Source organism: Macaca mulatta, chromosome 6 (genome assembly GCF_049350105.2).
Source record: "Macaca mulatta isolate MMU2019108-1 chromosome 6, T2T-MMU8v2.0, whole genome shotgun sequence".
NCBI classification, from domain to species: domain Eukaryota; kingdom Metazoa; phylum Chordata; class Mammalia; order Primates; family Cercopithecidae; genus Macaca; species Macaca mulatta.
In genome coordinates this window covers 167,248,503-167,270,752 of record NC_133411.1, presented here as the reverse complement: position 1 = coordinate 167,270,752, position 22,250 = coordinate 167,248,503, and the positions used below count along the sequence as shown (strand labels likewise).

The window sequence follows — 22,250 nt, the reverse complement described above, 5'->3', positions numbered from 1 at the left end:
ATAGTTCATCTCACTATATGATTATTATAACTCAACAACATTGTTTATATAAAAGGAAAAGTTTAGAAATAAAATAATATTTTAAAAGTAAAAAGATAGAGACCTATAATACTTGCCACTTACACACAAAAAAGCCAAAAAAAGTCTCTTATATTTCTATTGATACAACTATGCATATGTGTAGAATTAAGAGCAGCATTTTTGCATTAAAAGAATCTGACTCAGTAGCCGTTCCTGTCTGACTCAGCACTAATTATAACTAACAATAGCATTTTCTCGCTTACATTTCACAACACTCTTTTATGTAGTGGTTTGTTTTACTGACTCCATTTCACACATGAAACAACTGAATATGAGAGAGTAAAATGACTTGCCCAGGGTGATATCATTGTTGAGCAGTAGAGTTACAACTTGACTGCATGTTTGTATTACTCCAGAGTTGGTGTCTTTAACCATCACGTTGTACTTCTTTTCTACAGGGGACACAGGCACTCTCTAAGGGGTCCCCTGAGTCTCTGCAAGATCTCAGACAATCTCACCAGGTACTCTCTCTGTCTCCAATCATGCTGTCTTCTGGGGCTTCCAGATTCTATCTTACTCCCTTGTACCTGGTTCTAAGCTCCTGCCTAGCTCCTTTAGGCTGATGCTTCATTTAGAGTCACTGCTTGGCTTTTGTCTTTGGTTTTATGCCTACATACTATCTTTTGTCTTTGGTTTTATGCCTATGTACTGCACTACTCACTAAAACAAAACTTGAATGTGTTGGATCTTAGGAAAACCAGTCCTTATCAATCAGAGTTTTAAAAGTCTGACTTGCAGATTCTGATAATTCAACTACTTTATGTTTTCCAAAATTCAAATTTTCTGAAGGCTAAGGCTAGATCTGGCAAGAAAGCAAGAGAAATAAGTAATAGGTTAGAATGTAAAACAAACAACCTTTCAGCAAGCTATGCCTTTTAACCCTGGAAAATACTCTGGTGCCTTAGAGAACACAGGTCAATGTGTCGGTCTTCCACTTTATTAAATTATTAGTATTAAAAAATAACTCTGAGCAAGCAACAAAACACAGCACAGTGCTTTCTACAAATAAAATTTAATTTGCTATCTCAAGAGCTGCTGGCTTTTATCGCCATAGATTGGAGCATGGTATTTTCAGGGATAAAGTTTTTTTTTACTTCTTTTTATCTAGTTTGGAGGAAACATGGCCAACATTAGTTCCAAATATTTTATTTCAAACATAAAGCACAGAACCAATACTAATAAACAACAGGCTCTTATGCCAACATTGGTGCATGTTTTTGTTATTGCATTATATTCCATGAGAGTTATTGTGCATAATTAAATAGAAAAAAAACTTGAACTTGGAATTATAAAACCGTCACCACAAACCAATGATTCCACTTGATGTGTATTAAGTCATTAAATTTATTATAAAAAAAAGGGAGAGAAAAAAATCTTTTCCTTGTAAATCATTAAAAATGCATGAGAGTCGAAAGCAAAGCAAACAGCCCACACGTTTGCTTAGGAAACTACTGCTGAAGAAGGCACTGCAATTCAGAACAGAAAATAAGGTTTTGTTGAAATCAGAATGCCCTATTATCAAAATGACTACCACGTGGGCTGTTGGGGAAAAAAGATGTATAAAGTCTAAGAGTATAAATGTTGGTCCTGGCATCCTGTAATAAAAAAAAAAATGCTTGGAGGGTGGCTGTGGTCTAAAGGAGCCTCATGATTGAACAATTCAAAGGATGGGCTGCCATGGGATCTGTGAATGACAAGAAGATCCAGAAAAACACATGCTGAGTTAGGACCTGGCTTCTGGACAAGGGTCAAGATGCACCACCTTCACACCAATAGCAGAAACAATGGCTTTACAGCCAGTTATTTAGTATCAGTCTATTTATTCTAGAGGATCACCAGACTCATGTCACAATTCAGTCTATGTCAGCACTGCATATCTTCTCTGAAAAGCTTTTGTTTAATGTACTATAACCGTGAGGCATTAATAAAATGGGCAGAAGTAGAGAGAAAGGGACCAGGTGGCATATGTGTCAATCAGCATTCTTTCCATTGCTAGGAAGATGTTCATTCAAACTGGCTCAGGTAGAAGCATATCTTTACTGAAAGGGAAGTCTAAGACAGTCCAAGACTGCTGTATTAGTCCTATTGCTATGAAGAAATACTTGAGACTGGGTACTTTATAAAGAAAAAGAGGTTTAATGAAATCACAGTTCCACATGGCTGGGGGTGCCTCACAATCATGGTGGAAGGCAAAGGAGGAACAAAGGCATGTCTTACATGGCAGCAGGCAAGAAAGCATGTGCAAGGGAACTGCCCTTTATAAAACAATCAGATCTCATGAGACTTATTCACTATTACAAGAACAGCATGGGGAAACCCACCCCCATGATTCAATTATCTCCCACCAAGTCCCTCCCACAACATATGGGGATAACAGGAGCTACAATTCAAGATGAGATTTGAGGAAGGACACAGCCAAACCATATAATTCCACCCTTGGCTCCTCCCAAATCTCATGTCCTCACACTTTAAAACCAATCACTTCTTCCTAAAGAAGTAAAGTCTTAACTCATTTCAGAATTAACTCAAAAGTCCACAGTCCAAAGTCTTGTCTGAGACAAGGCAAGTCCCTTGTCCCTATGAAACTGTAAAATCAAAAGCAAGTTATTTTCTAGATACAACGAGAGTACAGGCATTGGGTAAATACATCCATTCCAAATGAGAGAAACTGGCCAAAACAAAGGTGCTACAGGCCCCATGCAAGTCCAAAATTCAGCAGGGCAGTCAAATCTTAAAGCTCTGAAATGTTCTCCTTTGACTCTATGTCTCACATCCAGGTCACTCTGATGCAAGAAGTGAGTTCCCATGGTCTTGGGTATCTCTGGGCCTGTGGCTTTGCAGGGTATGGCCTTCCTCCTGGCTTCTTTCATGGGCTGGCGTTGAGTATTTTTGGCTTTTCCAGGTGCAAGCTGTTGGTAGAGCTACCATTCTGGGGTCTGGAGGATGGTGGTCCTCTTCTCACAGCTCCACTAGGCAGTGCCCCAGTGGGGACTCTCTGTGGGGACTCCAACCTCACATTTCCCTTCCATACAGACCTAGCAGAGGTTCTCCATGAGAGTTCTGTCCCTGCTGCACACCTCTGTCTGGACATCTAAGTGTTTGCATACATCCTCTAAAATCTAGGCAGAGGTCCCCAAACCTCAGTTATTGCCATCTGTGCACCCACAGACCCAACACTACGTGTAAGCTGCCAAGGCTTGGGACTTGCACCCTCTGAAGCAGTGGCCTGAGCTTTACATTACCCCCTTTCAGTCATGGCTGGAGCTGAAGCAGCTGGGACACAGGTTACCATATCCTGAGGCTACATAGAGCAGGGGAGCCCTGGGCCAGGCTCACAAAACCATTTTTTCCTCCTAGTCCTCTGGGCCTGTAATGGGAGGGGCTGCCATGAAGACCTCTGACATGCCCTGGAGACATTTTCCCCATTGTCATTGTCTTGGCGATTAACATTTGGTTCCTTGTAACTTATGTGAATTTCCGCAGCTGGCTTGAATTTCTACTTGGAAAATGTTTTTTTTGTTTTGTTTTGTTTTGTTTGTTTATTTTTTCTATTACACTGTCAGGCTGCAAATTTTCCAAACTTTTATGTTCTGCTTCCTTTTTAAACATAAGTTCCAATTCCAAACCATATTTTCATTAATGAATAAAACTGAATGCTTTTAAGAACATCTAAGTTACATCTTGAACACCTTGCTGCTTAGAAATTTCTTCTGCCAGATACCCTGAATCATTTCTCTCAAGTTCAAATAAGTTCCTCATTTCCATCTAAGACCACCTCAGCCTGGACTCCATTGTCCATATCACTATTAGCATTTTTGTCAAAACCATGCAACAAGTCTCTAAGAAGTTCCAAACTTTCCCACATTTTTCTATCTTCTTCTGGGCACTGCAAATTGTTCCAACCTCTGCCTGTTACCCAGTTCCAAAGTTGCTTTCACATTTTCAGGTATCTTAATAGTAGTACCCCACTCTCCAGGTACCAATTTACTGTGTTAGTCTATCTTCATACTGCTATGAAGAAATACCTGAGACTGGATAATTTATAAAGAAAAAGAGGTTTAATGTACTCATAGTTCCACATGGCTAGGGAGGCCTCGCAATCATGGTGGAAGACAAAGGAGGAGGAAAGGCATTTCTTACATGGTGGCAAGCAGGAGAGCATGTACAGCGGAACTGCCCTTTATAAAACCGTCAGATCTCATGAGACTTATTCACTATCCTGAGAAAAGCATGGGAAAAACCCCCCAAATATTCAATTACCTACCACCTGGTCCCTCCCATGACACATGGGGATTATGGGAGCTATAATTCAAGTGAGATTTGGGTGGGGACACAGCCAAACTATATCAACTGGAGACCAAGTTCAGTTAGGCCACTTAGAAAACTCTATTGGAAGATGGGGCAGGGAGTCTCCCCTCTCTTTCTGCTTCACATAGAGTCACATGTAGGCCTTTTAGAAGAAGGGGCTATATGTGAATAGAGTACGTTTCTATTAGTCATCTATTTTTCTGGTGCTCACTGAACATCTGTTTTTTTTAATCCATTTCAGTTCCTTCTGATTGACCAATGGCTTTGCTGCTCCTTTCTAATTTAGGTTATTTGTAGCATTGGTTTGTCATGGCCCAACACTGGCCCCAACTTTACAACTTTACCTCCCATCTAATTGACTTTGCCTTTCCCCTTTAGTTTTTGTTTGTTTGTTTTTTGGAACAAGTTGTCCTGGTTTGGAACAAGGATTTATTCCTGGCCCTATCAGTAATAGCCAGAAGAATTGATCAACTTCCCAATCACCAGGGATCAGGATGAAAACAGATTCTCTGAGAAAGGGATGAGGACACAGCAAGCAAATTGACTGGTATATCCACAATCATGTCAGGCTCTACAAACAGCCCTAAAATTATCAGAAATTGAACTTGCAGAAAGTATATCCTATCCCAGGGTTGAAGACATATATTACCTAAATAATTACTGTAGTTCTTCAATTCTAAAATGAATATATTTTTCACATTTTAACATTTTTCAAATTGAGACATAAGATTGCAATCAACCTGTACATTTAACGCAGTGTTTTCTCCCTCCACATAATAGCTGCTATTAAATTGATGATGCATCTTAAGTTAAAGTTTCTCTAAAAATTAAGGAAACATGGAAAGCATAATTCTACTGGCTCAGTTGTGTCAAAAGTGAAAAATTAAATCTTTTTATATAAAATTACTGTTAAGCACTATCTTCCTAATTGTTCTGTTTTTGTCTCACTTTCATGGGGAAGATGACAATTTCATCGTTTCCTCAGGTAATTCCCCAATCTCATCGTGTTACTCTGTCCTCTGATATCATGCCTAAATCATGTCTCCCTGGATTAACTCATTATTCCAATTAAAGTCCTTGATATATGTCAAAGACATGCCCTTATTTGTGACAAAGCCATAAAAATGCGTTACTTTAATTCCCTCTATAAATCAGTTTTTCTACTCCATTCCCTTAATTATGTGCCAGTTTTCTCTGGAATCACTCCAATGTCTAGGATTTTTTTTTCCTTCACCCAGAATGTTTCCAAAATAAAAGCGTGGGATACCAATATGGTCTGACAAACCTGCCCTTCCCCTTTAGTGATACCCTTTACACCCATTTCCAGTGACTCCTTTCTCTTTGTCAAATGATTTAAAAAAGAACTAAGCTACCTCTACATTCATTCCGCATGCTTATTTGTGGGGGCATCTGTTCATCAGTGAAGACTATCCAATTTGAATTATTTTTCTATAGATAGCTAATTTTTCACTTTTTTTCCTCCTATGGAATCTCTTATTATTATTTTTAACTCTGGAGTTATTTATTTAGTCTGGTAGTTAGCACCAGGTGCTGTGGACTGGCATCATCAAGGAGTGGAATAGTATAACAGGAAGACCATCCTACCCCAATAGAGGTTTTTGGTTTTGTTTTTTGTCTTGAGATAGGGTCTTGGATTGTCATCCAGGCTACAGTGCAGTAGTGCAATCTCAGCTCAGTGTAAACCCTGCCTCCCAGGCTCAAGCAATTCTCTTGGCTCAGCCTCCCGGGTAGCTGGGATTACAGGTGCACACCATCAAGCCCGGCTAATTTTCTTTCTTTTTTTTTTTTTTAAGAGATGGGGTTTCACCATGTGGGCCAGGCTGGTCTCAAATTCCTGGCCTCAAGTGATCCTCCCACCTTAGCCTCCCAAAGTGCTGGGATTACAGGCATTAGCCACCATGCCACACCCTGTATCTCAGTAGAGTTTTAGTTTGGGTTGTGATACTGACACACTATTTGGCTTTAAAGAGGGATTTAATGTCTCTGGGCCTAGCAAGCAGTTAGGAAGACAGAACTGGGTGATTCCTAAAACTTCTTCAGTTCTAACATTCCACAGTATCATTTCTTAATGGTCTGGTTAATATCTTTTCTGAGTTCTCATAGGCTTAAAATCAAACAAAGTCCCGGACCAACATCTGTAATATCTCGTCAAGCCTATATTCACTACCCGTATTCTTCATCTGTCAGGAGATGAACATCCAGGCTCTTTCAAAGTCCATTCCCTACCAAATGTACATGTGTGTTCATGCACACACATGCATGCACACACACTTAGCTTTGAAAGTGAGCATTTATGAAATCCAGTCCCATAGAAGTTCAGCTCTGTATCTTTTCTTCCTGCTGGATATGCAAGAAAAAAGAAATGGTGTCCTTGTCCTTCACTCTGATAAGAAGGTGGCACACTGCCCTCCCCTCTGATAATCTAAAGAAGGAACTATTTATCTGGAATGACTTATGCTATTTTCTAATATTCTGATTATAAAAACAGGTGAATATACCACAACGTTACCTTAATAGATTGTGGCCTGCCCTTTGCAATCTTTTTTGTGTATTTTTGGTTTAAGATATCCCTCCTTCATGCCCAGTCCCCTTGATAGGAACCAGCCATGCCTGGACTGAATAATTACCATTATATGACTTCTCTCTAGTTTTGCAGTTTAGAATTCCATTTGTTTGGCTTCTGGGTTCATCTCAGATCACAATTCTGCTTGCTAAATGAAGAAGTAACTACCCAAAATCACATAGGCATGTATCAACGCCTTTACTCTCCTAGGAGGCATATTGCCCTGACCTGCTGATTTGTACAGTATGTGTTATGTTCAAATTACTGAAGAATTCCCTTACCAGCCTTTTGTCAATAGTTATTTTTGCAAGGTCTTCATTACTTTCTAATTGACTAAATTCATTTTCTTCATTTCTTTCATTAAAGATAGGCTTAGAAGTGACATCAATTATGTAGCTTTTCTAATGGCTTTCTTCTTTCAGGCTTGTCCTCATTTCTAGACAGGTGTGTATTCTACCCTTAGGTTATATCTATCTATCTATCTATCTATCTATCTATCTCTCTGTCTATCTATCTATCTACCTACCTACCTACCATCTAGCCATCTATCTATCATCTGTCTTTTTGGATTTAATTGAGATTTTGAAAAGTCGCCAGTAACTGGATGTCTAGCTTTATAAACTTAGGTATGAATAACATTCCTCCTAGTAAGATCTCCCCCTTGTCTTAGTGCAATATGCATGGAACTGCATGGCTGGACTAGGAAGAACCCAGTCTCTTTATTTCCTGACCATCATTTTCCCCTGATCTGGGCTTCTAAGATCAAGTCATCCTTGGTCTTTTTTGCATAGTGGATCCAAAACTTTGACGTACCTTCCTGAGGCTAGAAGGCCCTACTACTATATAAAGTTCATTGTCCCAGCATAAACTACATCCCACCGGGCTCTGGGTGCTGCATTCCTTGCCAATACAAGTTCCTATTGAAGATTCAACAGGTCTTTCTTCAATGCTATGTTCAATTTGCTTCATGGCAAAAGTGCCCTGAATGCCCACATTATAGTTGGGGTATGTGTGTTTGCGTATGTGTGTTTTAATTCACTGAAAAAGTTGCTTCCCAAGGTTCAATGTTGTACCTGGAACATCTGAATCTGAGCACGTTCTGGGGTCTTCTGTTCTCTGGGCCCAGAAAAACCATTCCCTTCATCATTTTAACGGAGGGTTGAAGTCCTAGATCTGTGTCTTTCCAAATTATTTAAATAACTCTCAGTCATTCATTTTAGGAGCCTTGAAACCTCCCTCCACCAATGAGTCGCTAAAAGGCACCCAGACCACTTTACTAGATGGAGACAGCCTAGAATTATAGAGAAAAGGAGGGGTTCCATCATGACTCTCTTAGAAGGTCTTCAGGCTCCAAGGCAAATGTTCTTCCCACTCCATTGGGCTTGCTTAGCAATAGTTTTTCTGGCCAGACACCTCACTGCACACTCTAAATATTCTTAAACATTAAAGCATTTTGCTAGTGGCTTGTTTTAGCATTTCCTTCTGAGACACTATCCACACCTGGTTGACAGTTTTAACTGTCTGTTTGGCTGGCCAACTTGGCTCAACAAACCACAGTAAGGGTGTGGGTGTTTTTCATTGAATAAACTGCTTTTGCTGTTTTTACTGGCTTGAGCAGTCAAGCAAATTAAAAGAAGTTGCATGTGCTTTTAAAAAATTAAACCATTTTTGGCATTTTGATCAGTGTTTTGTTGAAATATAACTGATTTTTACTTGAGTTTCACACAAGTTGAGGTTTAAAATTGCTTTCATCTATAGACCCCCCCTTTCTATGAATAACCCATAGAGCCAGTCAACCCAGTATCACCATTCAGCTGGTCAATTTTGCCGTCTGCTACTTGGGCATAAAATCTAATGGTCCCCATTCGTTGCTTAAGATCAAGATCTTTGAATATGGTGACACCTTGAGGGGGTCTTTAGCCTGGTTTTACCCTGCACTAGCTACATGACCTTGGGCAAATTACTTCCCTTTCTTTGTGCTTCAACCATCGAATGTGAAATGGGTTACTACTTTATCTGTGATAAGTGCTCTTGTGGGTACAAAGATTATCAAAATAAGATCCCATGATCAATTAATTTATATTCTAAATGGAAGAAGAAGACAAAGACACAAATAAGTACGTTGAGTAGTGAGTTCATGAGAGATCTACGAAGGGCCATGGGGGCTTTAAAGAAGGAGAGATTACTTCTCTAGGGAAAAAGGTTATCAGGAGGCCTCCTTGAAGAAGGTGATATTTAGTGAAGAGTTTGGTTCAACAGGCAGCAGTAAAAATAAGAAGAAATCAGCAATAGTGATAGCAGTTAACACTTTTAGAATGCCTCCTGCAAGTCAGACCCTATGCTGAGCAGGTGACTTGTACAATGTCACTCAATCCTTCCCACTGCCCCATGACTTAGGTATCATTAGCATATTTTATTCACAAGGCTGAGGAAGGTTCAATAACTTGCTGAAGACCACACATCTCGTAAGGTTGTGCCCAGATTTCAATCCAGAGCTTGTGTTCCTAACCACTGGGGATGTACTACTGCTTCCAGATAGTTGGAAAGAGGGTGACAACAGAACCAGTAGGAAGAGTTTATACACACACAAAAGAGGGCTGCAACAGTGTTCAAGGACAACTGGGTACTTACGTTTGGCTGCAGGAATGCATGAGAGAAGAGCAGGAGTAGGAGGTAAGGATGAGAACATAAGCTGAAGTCCCCATAGGGAGAGATGGCCTTTAGGAGCCCTGCAATCAGAGTAAGTCACACAGTCAGAGATTTGCTTCAGGAAGATGGATTTGGAAAGGAAGGTCACTAAGGCTGAACTGAACGGACTTTGGACTGGTTGGATTCAGGGAGATGAAGGTGAGGCATGATTGCCAAGTTTCCATCAGGAGACAATGTGGAGGAAAGCATGTTAATAATTAGTAAGTGCCAATAAGAATGTAAGATTTCTCTTTTTATTCATGCTCAAGTTGTGTAAGAGTAGGGATTCACCATGCTTTTCTCTCACTAAAGAATATTCAGATTCCCCCAGATACTCTCCCTCATGGAACAGGGTGGCAGCAGGGACACCTTCTAATGTCCTTTCTAAAATCATATGTCCATGCAGTCTCCTAAGCCACAAGCACAACACACATGATAACAGTTCTTCATCCCCTCACATCCCTGTCAAGAAGAGGGTTAGAGGTAAAACAGAAAGGCACAGGGCTAGGGGCCAGTTTGAAACACATCCAAGTCACTTTCAATTTACATTATTTTGGACCAAGTCACTGATCTCTGTGCACCAAATTATCTCATTAAATCCTCTTAACCACTCCAGGAGGCATAGTTAATCCCATTTTGCAGGTACAATAAACTGAAGCTCAAAAAAATTAAGTAAATTACCCAGTGGAAGGGCTGGGGTATGAACTCACATCTGTCATGCTCAAAAGACTGGTGGTTATCAGATCACTAAAGCCTTTAAAAATGTAACATTAATTTATTTGTAGTACTGACAGTCTCTATTTTAAGCACTCTAAAGTATGTGTAGCTCAAGCGATCTTCCAATACTTCTTAATCTTACAATGCAGAAGTTTCTAGAACAATTTTTCCAAGCAACTTAGATTTTGCTGAAAGAGGCTCTTGCATAATTCCAACCCTGGCAAAACTCTCTTAATGATGTTATTTTACACCATAGGCATTGTGGTTGGCCTGAGTCAGCCTTTTTTTTTACTTTTGATTTTTTTCTCCCCTTACCCCCTTCTTTTCCAGTCAACATTCATTTTAAATGCAAGAAGTCAGCCTCCTTTTTAGCTGATGAGCCCGGTTGTTCACACACCTTTCGGGTGTATAACTGAGAAGTGTCCACTTAGGTGTGGGGCTGATTCTAAACAATCCCCTGAAATGTTCAAAGGAGAAAATGCAGGGAAACCAGGAATTTGCTGAGCAATGGATGTGCTGATAATTAGAGCCAAAGTGGTTCCTAAATGTTGTTCTGAAAAGCCTCGTGATTAGAAAAGGTGAGATTGGTAGCCTTCAAGCATTTCCACTCCAGCCCCCTGTGTCTTCTTTACTGATTTTTTCATGGATGAGAGGAATCTGCCCACCTGGGGCAGCAAAAGCCCCTCTTCCAGATGCAACTCTTCATCCAGACCCAGTCTGACAGTTTCTTTTCCCTCCTAGTGCACTCAGTAACCCTCTCTTTCTGGACAAAGCGCCTGCTTGGTGGTATTTTAATCCTGACTGCACGTTTGAATCACCTAGGAAGCTTTTAAAAATGTAAATACCTCGGCCTCACTAATACTAGTTAAAACTGTGCTCATGGAGGCGGGTCCTGAGGTCTGCAGGTTACTCTAATGTGTAACATGTTCAGATCTACCATTTTAGGGGGTCAGAGCTCCGGACCAGGGTAATTCTGAAGAAGAAATGTTTGAGTAAAAGTTTGTCTGTAGGTCTCACTGTCATCCTTTTTCAAGAGTAAGACATGTTATTAAAACAAAACGAAACAAAAACCGTACATTTAATCAGGAGTTAATCTGATTTTCCAAAAAACAGAAAGCAATGCCCATTCCAATTTTGAAAACAAAGGAGAATCAAGCAGCAATGTACATTAAGATCTCACCATGGTAGCTTTATTTTCTCCACTCCCCTCCTCTCCATCCCAACCAGGCTGTATATTTTTTTGAGAGAAGATGGCATCTTGCTCATCTCTGCATTCTTCAGGCAATATCCAGCATGAGTCTGGCACTGAGTAGATATTCAGTAATGCCTATTAATGGATGTGAATCTGTAATTTACTCTTTGCAACATACGCAGAAGCTTCTGCAACCATAGGCCCAGCCAAGGTGAGACTCCTATTCCCTACACACTATGTGCACATGCAAATACTCTTCACAAAGCCACTTTCCCACAGCATCTTGTTGAACTTGACTTAGTTTCTCACAGACTATATCCTTAACACCAGTTTCCATTATATGAATGCATGCCAATGATCCCTACAGAGATCAAACACCTGAAGCCTAGTCCAGGTTTGCTTTTAAATAAAATAGAATAAACTTTTACATTTTAGAATAGTTTTAGATTTCCAGAAATGTCACAAAGAGATTACAAAGAGTTCCTGGATACTCCTTTCCCAGATTTCCCTGTGGTTAACATCTTACATTACCATGGTACATTTATCAAAGTAAGGAATCAACACCGATACATTACTATTAACTAAACTCCATACTTCATTCAGATTTCCCTAGTTTTCCTCTAATGACCTTTTTCTGTGCCAGGATCTTATCTAAGACTTTATGTTACAGTTAGTTGTCATGACTCCTTAGCCTCCTCTGGTCTGTGATAGTTTTTCCGACTACCAGATTCTTGTATTTGATGACCTTGACAGTTTGGGGAAGAGCTAAACAGGTTCTTTGTAGAACATCCTTCAGTTTGGGTTTGTCTGACATTTTCCTTCATGGGGTCATGGATGGGTTGGGAGAGAAAGATGGCAGAGGTGAGGTACCTTACTCTTCACAGGATGGTGCCATTCCTATCAGATCTTTGGGATTTACTTTTGAGAGAACTATGCTATAATGGTAGCCCTACAGTCAGATGGCCTGATCCCACACACTATCTCCACTACTTACTCATGTGTAATGTCAGGCAAGTCCATTGTTCTCTCCAAGTCTCACTGCTTTATCGGCAAGTTGGAGTAACAAATCCATCTGTCGCATATATTTATAACATTCACCACAGTATCAGGCACATGGTTAAGAGTCAAAGAGATGATAACTATTCTTACTATTTATCATTGTTAATCATTACCTTGATAAAATTTTCCCATGTTTTCTACACTGAATATGAGAGATGAACGAAGTAGTATTTAAGTTGCTTTTAAGTTATAATATTCTTGGATTATGGGTAAATGTATTCAGGTGTTTTACATATTTTTTTAAAAATGGACTCATCACTGTATGCTGTTTCACAATTTCCCATTCTAATTTTCTAATTACCCTTTGTAACTGAAAGCTGACTTAGCAATTCCGCCAATACTAGTTTAGTTGGCTTTGTCTATAGATCAGAAGCAGCTACAAAGTATGAAAAAACAGTAGACATAGAATGAGGACATGTGAGTTCAATCAGGAGACTGGAGTTGATATTACCAGTTGTTAAATTAGTTTGGAGTGTGTTTCAGTTCTAGGGATGGGTTGACTTTGACTCAGCCAGGCTCCCTTGCATGAGTCCATCCCAATTAGACTGTAAATTATTTGAGAGAAAGTGGCATCTACCTCCATGGTAGATGAAGGTCTGAACCACGGGTGTGACCTAGGACGAGGAGTAGAATGTGGCAGCGCACAGTGGGAAAAAAGAGGCACCTTGTGGAGCACTTAGCAAGCCTAGTCTAACAGGTGAGAATTGCCTAGCATGGCCCAAGGGCTCTCCCTAAAGTGTGGCTGGCAGTTCAACCTCAAGTTCCTCATTTACAAAGTGAGAATAAATAATTCCCAGCTTCTGGAATTACTGAGAGGCTCTAATGGACCATATACTTGGAAAAGCATTATAAACGTGAAAAAAAAAACTATTTAGATTTACTATTACTTGTGAATGTCTAGGATGGAAAACAGTGAGTAGTAAGTGAAAATAGGCTTATCATATTTACACAAGCACATTTATTCTTCCTGTCTATAAAGGTCAGTGACATGGCCCAAGCATGAGCCTGGCAAAGGTGAGCTTTGCTCTCGGTAATGCTTAGGAAGTTTGAGTTTAGGCACTCTTGTAAATCTTGAGGCCACTAGGGTAAACCTTGGAACAACTCAGTCAACCAATGGATGTACACGAATCTAGATTCAATGGGTTGGGAATTAATGGGAAACTTGCTTCTCTCAGATAAAAGCCTCTGTTAATTAACATTTTAAATTTTAATGTGTCAATAATTTAGGAGCCTAGTTTGCTTAGGTTGTGGTTTGGTTTTTTCCCCCCTCCTATGAAGAACAATATTGCAAGGGCAAAATCACTGAGCAGAGCATTTCTGCAAGTTTCTTAGGAAGGTGAGAGGAGGTTAGTAGATTGTCTTAACATAGCCATTTCTTTTGTTGTAGAGGCTGGTTCCTGATTTTTATTTCATGCGCTCAGGATGATGAATCTGATCCTCAAATATGAGACACATATCTTGAAATTGGGGCTATCTCAGAAAATAGAGGTAAATTGTAAATAGGAAGTTTTGCTATTCAATTAGTGTTCAGGTTACTGCATTTAGACTGTGCCTAAAATGAACCAATATAGTCAACTAGAAAGTGAAAATATCAATAAGCTCCTTGTCTCATCTAGAGCGGGAGTTGGCTAACTACAGCCTGTAAGCCAAATCCAGCCCTCCTCCTATCTTCGTAAATAAATATTTTATTGGAACAGAGCCATGCCCATTTGTATGCAGGCCCCCCATGGCTGCTTTCGCACTGTTGTGGTGACAGAGATGGCATGACCCACCAACACTAAAATATTTACTGTCTGACCCTTTCCTGAAAAAGTTTGTTAACACAAGACCTGAGATAATTTTAGGCAAACATTGTTTTATTTGAATTGTTAAGTGTTCATTTTAATATGTATTAGAAAAAGATAAAACTGCCAATATGCGGTTTCGCTTTGTAGATTTTTGTTATTGTTGTGAGGACAAGTTAAAGAAGATAAATAAGGAAATCTCTGAGTCAGTTTAAGGAAGAATACTACATAAATAATATTTTAAAAGGTCATGGTAAAATGTAAAACTCTAATATTTGGGAAACACAGACATATTGGGCAACAAACAATTTAATTTGTTTGATTTTTATAGTGAATTGACCTCTTTGGTTCCAAAAAAAATTGGCCTGAGAGGTTTTTAAAAAGTATCTTTTTAACTTATTTCTAAGTCTAAAATAGTTTTGGCAGAAATTAATCAAGTAGCATTAATGGCTTCCCACTCCTACACATGAAGAAGAGACATAGATGAACACTTCATTCGCAGTAACACAGACATAAGCAAACCTGTTGTGGTGGGGGAGAAGAAAGAAGAACATAATTTTTGAAGTAAAGCTTTAATTCTAGTCTTCGCTCATCAGAAAATGGTCTTGACTAACTGGAAAACTCCTTAAGGTGTGAAATCAGACCTTAAAGCTGTGTGCTTTGTCATGTGATCATGAACAAAAGAACTCAAACTAATCTGGTTCTACCACCAGCAGGCAAGTATGTAGGCTAAAAAGAAAACCATGTACAGCCCCCATAATGTACCACCTTCAGCTCACTCTAGGCCAGTGTTTCTCTCAGTATATCCCATGGAATATTTGTAGGCTCATTTTTTTTAAGAGTTCGGTAGCCAAATAACCTCAGGAAAGAAACGCTGATTTAAACAGAGTCTAATTTGCCCAAATTAACTGCAGGACTTTCCAGCATTAGCATAGAGACAGAGGTTGCAATTTTGTCCAAACCTTTCTGACTACAGAACTCTTTTCTCATGTGGCATTTTGGGAAAGGCCTCTTTTAAGGATCTAGAGAAAAATGGACATAGATAGGCATCAATATGACTTGGGGTCTAGAATTTATTTTGACTTTTTTTTTTTTGGAATTCCTTTTCTTTTAGTTGCATCATCAATCTAATAAGAAGCGGGTTTCATGGCAGCAGATGGTACAGCTTCCAAACATGAGCGGATTTGTGCACAGAGAACACTTGGGAACTTTGAAAATCAGTCTGTACTAAAACTTTCAGGAGACTAATTAAACATAGATACCAAAATCCTTGGAATTTACATACCGCTAGGACCAGAAAGGATTTTCTTCCAGGTGCAAGTATGGCCAAGGATGATACCAGAGCCCTAGAGGTTTCACGCTAAAAATTGCTCTTTGTGTTTGGTTCTGTTCAGAAACACGTCAACATGAGGAATGACTGGGCCAGTATCTCAGGAAATGACCTCTGGTTTGTAATCCACATGGACAATTCCCCTGTAGCACATCAAAGCTCTGAGTCAGCTTGTCCTATAGATCTGCTACCTCTATATATAGCTTAGATCTCCATGGTTTTGTCACTTCCTTCCTCTGTCCACATTTCACCCTGACATCACAATGCCAGAAGTAAAATATTTGAGTCAGAGTCAAGCTGGAGAATGACCCAGTCTAGGCCAGGCATGGCATCCCAGTTGCTTCTGCATCAGATAGCTTCACTTTGTTGGGTAAAACTAAAGCAGCCAGCACAAATCTCTGTCCATCGCATCTTTAAAGATTCTGCCAATGTCAAACATTATTTAAAGAAAGAAATTTGTGACCCTGCTGAATGGCACTGGCCTGAGGTGGTTTGCTATGAACTCACTATGTGACCTTAGATAAAAAGCCTCCCTGTTCTAGACCTCAGTTTCCTTGCCTATTTAATGAGATGCCTTGATTCACTTTCAAATGTTTAGTGAGTTTCTACTCTGGGGCCCAAAGGTACACAAGACAGACATACCCCTTGCCGTAGTGGAGCTTGCAATTTAGTGGAATAGAGAGATAACATTTTAAAAAGCAAATCTAAAGTAGTATGGAGGTATTCCACAGAGGAGAAATTATAGAGATTCTACTGAAACCAAAGGAGGGGCAGCTAGGCCAGACTCAGGGAGTCAAGGAACATCTTGGCACCAATAATATCTGTGATGGTTAATACTGAGTATCAACTTCATTGGATTGAGGGATGCAAAGTGTTGTTCCTGGGTGTGTCTGTGAGGGTGTTGCCAAAGGAGATTAACATTTGAGTCAGTGAACTGTGAAAAGCAGATCCACCATCAACCTGGGTGAGCATAATCTAATCAGCTGCCAGCACAGCCAGGATAAAAGCAGGCAGACAAAGGTGAAAAAACTAGACCGGCTTAGTCTCCCGGTCTCCATCTTTCTCCCATGATGGATGTTTTATGCCCTCGAACATCAAACTCCAAGTTCTTCAGCTTTGGGACTCTTGGACCTTTGACCACAGACTGAAAGCTGCACTATCGGCTTCCCTGCTTTTGAGGTTTGGGACTCAGACTGGCTTCCTTGCTCCTCAGCTTGCAGATGGCCTATTGTGGGACCTCACCTTGTGATCATGTGAGTCAATGCTCCTTAATAAACGCCCCTTTATGTATACCTCTATCCTATTAGTTCTGTTCTTCTAGAGAACCCTGACTAATACAACATCTAAAAAGTGACTTTGAGAAGACATACTGAAGTATGAGTAAGAGTTAGTGAAAGAGGGTGATGGGAGGAAACATTTGCCTACCAAAGGCCCAGAAACAGGAGGGTAACTGATTAGTTCAACAGGTTAGAAGAAATTCATATGGCCAAAGCAGAGGCTGCAAGAGGGCATGGAATGGGATGAAGGCAAGCCATGTCAAAGTTTAGATGGGTGCTGTCCAATAGGTATACAATGTGAGACACATGTGTCATTTTAAATCTTCTAGTAGCCACATTTTAAAAGTACAGTGAAACAACTGAAGCTAATTTTAGTAATATATTCCAGTTAACCCAATTATCTAAAATATTATTTTAACATGTAATCAATACAAAATTATCAATAAGATATTTTACAACTGTTTTTTCTACTAAATCTTTGAAATCTAATGGCTACATTTAAGCTTATCTATGTTCTGAATCACCACATCTTGAGTGCTCCACAGCCTTACATGTGGCTACTGCATTGGACCAAATAGGTTTAGACTTTATCCTTAGGATGCCGCAAAGCCACCAAAGGGTAATAACAAGGGATGAGATGCGATGATCACCAGGCTGCTATGTAGATAGTGGATTTGAAGGGTAAATGTGAGAAGCAGGGAAACTGGGAAGGAGGATACTGAATAAATCTAAAGAAAACATTTGGTTAATGGCAGGGAGAATAAATAGATCTCGATGGAGTCAAGAGATATTTCGGAAGAGATTTAAACATCTTGACATGCACATGAGCCCATGAAGCACTCAGATCCAAGAGTTACTTCACAAGGCATAATGATGTATTTATTTTTTCGCCTTTGACCTCTTCAAGCTGAAAGTCACAGACCTGGGTGAGAAGTCACAGAGGCAAGACTGGTTTCCTAGGAGCCGTGTAGCGAATAGTTTTGGTGAATGGTTTGTGGTGCTGTTTTGACCCTTTCTAGTCTGTGGAGAGTGAGATAGAGGAATCATCAGAGAGCCTGAGAGCGATTATTGCTTTTTTTCTCCTCTCTCCATCAGCTGACACATTGAATTTGTGAAGAGAGGAGGGGAGGAGGAGATAGGTGGAGAATACTGCTTCTTAGGAGTGATTACAGTCACAGAGGGACTTGAAGAGACATCCTTGGGCCCCATATTTCTTTTGCCACCAGTGACTTCCAAATCAAATGAGTCCAATCTGCAGATCAAAATGAGATTTTTCTTATTGACTTCCCTGAAAGCTTAGCCGGCTCTCTGCAAATCGAGTCATGTGTATCCTGCATCTTCATCAACCATTGCTGATTGCAGGGATGTCGGAACTGGGCCAAGATTGGCAAATATGTCACTGATGCATGAGGCTAGGGAAAATCCAGCTCTTATTGGCCTGGCAGTGCTGACCTGGTTTGTCCATAAATGAAGAGCAAATGCAATTTGCAAAACACATAGAACTGATAAGGGGTTACAACAAGGCGGGGCTGAAGCTGCTTTTCAAAGAGCAGGCCCTCTTGAAAAGGGGACAAAACCGATTTCAAGATTGAAATCGGACAGTATTTCTTAAAGCGTGCTCTGTATGCCATCTTTATCATAATCACCTGGAGCTTATTTTAAAAATATGTATCTGGGTCTAACCCCAGGCCAGTTGAATTAGAGTGTCTGGGGGTAGGGCAAGGGAAAAGTCCACATTTAACAAGCCCCTGGATGATTCTCATGCACATTAAAGTCTAAGATGTCCTTGAAGAAGGAAAGTTTTTCCACTTGGGTATTGGAAAAAACACTGAATTTGAAGTCAGCCCACTTGATCCTTCACATGGACTCTGCTGTTAACTGGCTGGATGACATCACAGTGAAGGGGAAAGGAAATGGGATGTGAAATCAGAAGCAGGCACAGGCCTACCTCTCACAGAAGAGCTGTGCAATGACAGTTAATAGCTAAGCTAAGTCTCACCCTCACCACCAGAAAATGCAGAGCTGAGCTTAGGTGACCTTGAAAAGTGTGGTAGCTCTGACGGTCTATTTCTTTAAGTCACCTAACATCAGTTTCTTCATCTGAAAAATGGGAAGCTTATGTTCTGTTTTGGCTATGCTTTATGGGGGATTCAATAAACAATGTACATACATTTAAAAAATATATACATACATTTAAAAAATATTTTTAAAGGTTTACACAGTATGAAGAAGTATTATTAATTTATGATAGTTATCTCTACTTAGAGCAAGCTTGTCAAACCCGTGCCCCATGGACCACATGTGGCCCAGGATGGGGGCTTTGAATGCAGCCCAACAAAATTCATAAACCTTCTTAAAACATTATGAATTATTTTGTTAATTTCTTTTTTTTACCTCATCAGCTATTGTTAATGTTAGTGTATTTTATGTGTGGCCCAGAGACACCAAAAGATTGAACACCCCTGACTTATCTGTCATAAGACTTCCCACACTGATAAAGTCTCCTTAAAAGCATAGTATTTTTTTTTTAGCAACACTGAAATCAAGGTGCATTTTACTGTTTGTGGCATCTTCCAATTACAATAGGCAACAATATTTCTTCCTTATTGCCACACAAAATAACAGTGCATCTTACAATTGGTGGCATCTTAGATTTTGTTCAATACAATGTATTTTTTACAGATTTGGGGGTATGTGGTACCAATACACAGGTTCACACAGAATTATGTTGTTCTCATAGCTTTCATACAATAGTTTTTCTAGTAGCTCTACCTTCTAAATATCAGAACTTTTCACTGTATTCTGTTTCTTCTTCTTCTTCTTCTTCTTCTTCTTCTTCTTCTTCTTCTTCTTCTTCTTCTTCTTCTTCATCATCATCATCATTATACTTTAAGTTCTAGGGCACATGTTTTTGTTTTTACTTTTTTACAAAGCACAATACCAAGTACAAAGGGATTTTGCATTGTTTTCTATAGCTCACATAGTGTGAAATGGGCCACGTTTACCTCTACTGATCCTCTGTTTAACACTACCACCAGCCTTGGAGAGGATAAGAGAGTCACTTTGTAATACTCCAAGTTTTCTTTCCAAATATTAAGAAACAGCCCTTATTAATGGCTATACCTTAGCTTGGCATTCAAGTCTATCAATAATTTGGCCACTGTCTTCTTATACCTACCTAACACTAGCAAAATTTGATTATTTGATGACATACTTTATATTCTCCTAACTTCACAACTTTGTGCTTTTTTGTGCCATACACTTGCTCTGAAATGTCCCCTTTATCACTCAATATCTGCCAAACAGATTCCTACCTATAAAAATATCATTTCAACTATTCAGGAGGCTGAAGCAGGAGGATCACTTGAGCCCAGGAGTTCAAGTCCAGCCCAAAGAACATAAAAAGACCTTCTCTCTTTAAGAAAAAAAAAAATCATGGATACATGCAAATATTTAGCTTCAAGAATGCTGACTTCGCTGCTGTATATAAAAGCAAAAGCAAATATGCAAACAAAATGGCACATGACATAAATGTCCAACATTAGGGGATTGATTACATACATGCAGCTGTACAATGGAATACTACATGCCAGTTCATGTGCTGTTTTAAAGAATAGTAAAGGCATGGAATGATTGTCATGGTATACTATTAAGTAAAAGAGAAAAGTAAGTACCATTATAAAAAATCACCTATAGATAAAACATAAATAAAAACAGATGAGAGAAGGACACACACTGTTGGTTAGGATCTAATTTTTTATCACATCATAGGGTGATATGGTTTGGTTCTGTGTCCCTACCTAAATCTCACCTTAAATTGTAATAATCCCCACGTTGTCAAGGGGAGGACCAGGTAGAGATAATTGAATCATGGGGGCAGTTTCCCCTATGCTGTTCTCATGATAGTAAGTGAGTTCTCACAAGATCTGCTAGTTTTATAAGGGACTTTCCTCGCTTCACTCTGCACTTCTCTCTCCTGCTGCCATGTGAAGAAGGACGTGTTTGCTTCCCCTTCCACCATGATTGTTAGTTTTCTGAGGCTTCCCCAGCCATGGGGAACTGTGAGTCAGTTAAATCACTTTCCTTTATAAATCACGCAGTCTCAGGCAGTTCTTTATAGCAGCGTGAGAACAGACTAATATATAAGGAGTTTATTATAAGGCCACACAGAAGAAAGGAAAAACAGGGAAGTTCTTGGAACCAACATGGAGATCTCACAGAGAACACAACATCCTACACACTGTTCAAAATTGCAATATTGTTATAGTCACGTAATGTAACTTCTCAGCTTCTGCTTCCCTCTCAGCATTTTTTTTTTCCTGGTATGTGTCTCAAATTCCAGATATGAGTAAGAGGGTCTGATTCACTCACTTAGTCATCACCTCATACAGAGCCCCTGCATTGGACAGACCTCTCAGGCCAGGCTACTTCATGGCCAGTGGGCTACTCGGCCCATTACTGGTGCCTTTGGTACTGATCCAACCAGTTGTATGCAGGGTGGCATGATTGCATGACAGAGCATGGAATTGTAGAGGTCAGGAAGTGCTGAGGCTGCTCCTCTGAAATGGGGCAGAAAGCAGGGCAGGTACTCCAAGACTCATACACATTCTTTTCCAGTACATTCATCAAAATAATATTTGTGGTTATGACCAAAGGATGGGGGAAAAAATAAATTCATTACTGTTGGATTTGGCTCCATGAGACGGAAAACCCCAAATTACAATGGTTTCAACACAGGAGGGTTTATTCTCTCAAGTGGAAGAAGTCTGGGATGGCAACTCACAAAGTCATTAGGAGTTCAAGTACATTCTAACTTCCTGCTCTTCATCATAGCACATAGTATTGAAGTCATTATTTCTGTTCACTAATACTCTTTTTCTTCCCTCGTTCTGGGAACACAATAGGACTTCACTTTCTTCCCCTTTGAATGTTGGTGTGTCATATGACTTGCTTTGACAAATGAACTATAAAGGGAAGTAACATGAATCACTTCTAAGCAGAAGCTTTAAGAGTCAATGCCAATCCATTATACATCCTTCCACCTACTACTGTGATTTTAAAAGCACATGTTGAGGGAAAGCTGCCATGAGTCTGGGTGATGGAGTGACTCTAGTTAGCACAGGTTCTTTGTTGAAGTCTATTGGATATTTAGGTGAGGTAGAAATAGAAAATCATTGAGGTTAGGGGACTGTTTGTTATTATAGCATAACCTGGTCCATTCTGACTAAAT

At 39.7% G+C, this 22,250-nt stretch overlaps 1 protein-coding gene and 1 long non-coding RNA gene across 11 annotated transcripts in view; one reads left to right on the top strand and one right to left on the bottom strand.

Moving 5' to 3' along the window:
• Positions 1–22,250, bottom strand: part of LOC144341336 (uncharacterized) — a 271,590-nt gene that overhangs the window by 50,036 nt on the left and 199,304 nt on the right. For both annotated transcript variants that reach the window (XR_013418212.1, XR_013418213.1), the window contains exon 3: positions 9,605–9,702. This is a non-coding gene — a long non-coding RNA (uncharacterized LOC144341336). The remainder of the gene's footprint in view (positions 1–9,604; positions 9,703–22,250) is intronic.
• Positions 1–22,250, top strand: part of LOC106999014 (uncharacterized) — a 240,779-nt gene that overhangs the window by 202,233 nt on the left and 16,296 nt on the right. For 8 of the 9 annotated variants that reach the window (XM_078004503.1, XM_078004509.1, XM_078004508.1 and 5 more), the window contains one exon: positions 480–542. The exons of the other annotated variant lie outside the window; for it this stretch is intronic. In XM_078004503.1, coding sequence (XP_077860629.1) covers positions 480–542 — 63 coding nt within the window. The remainder of the gene's footprint in view (positions 1–479; positions 543–22,250) is intronic. 9 annotated transcript variants of the gene reach the window in all.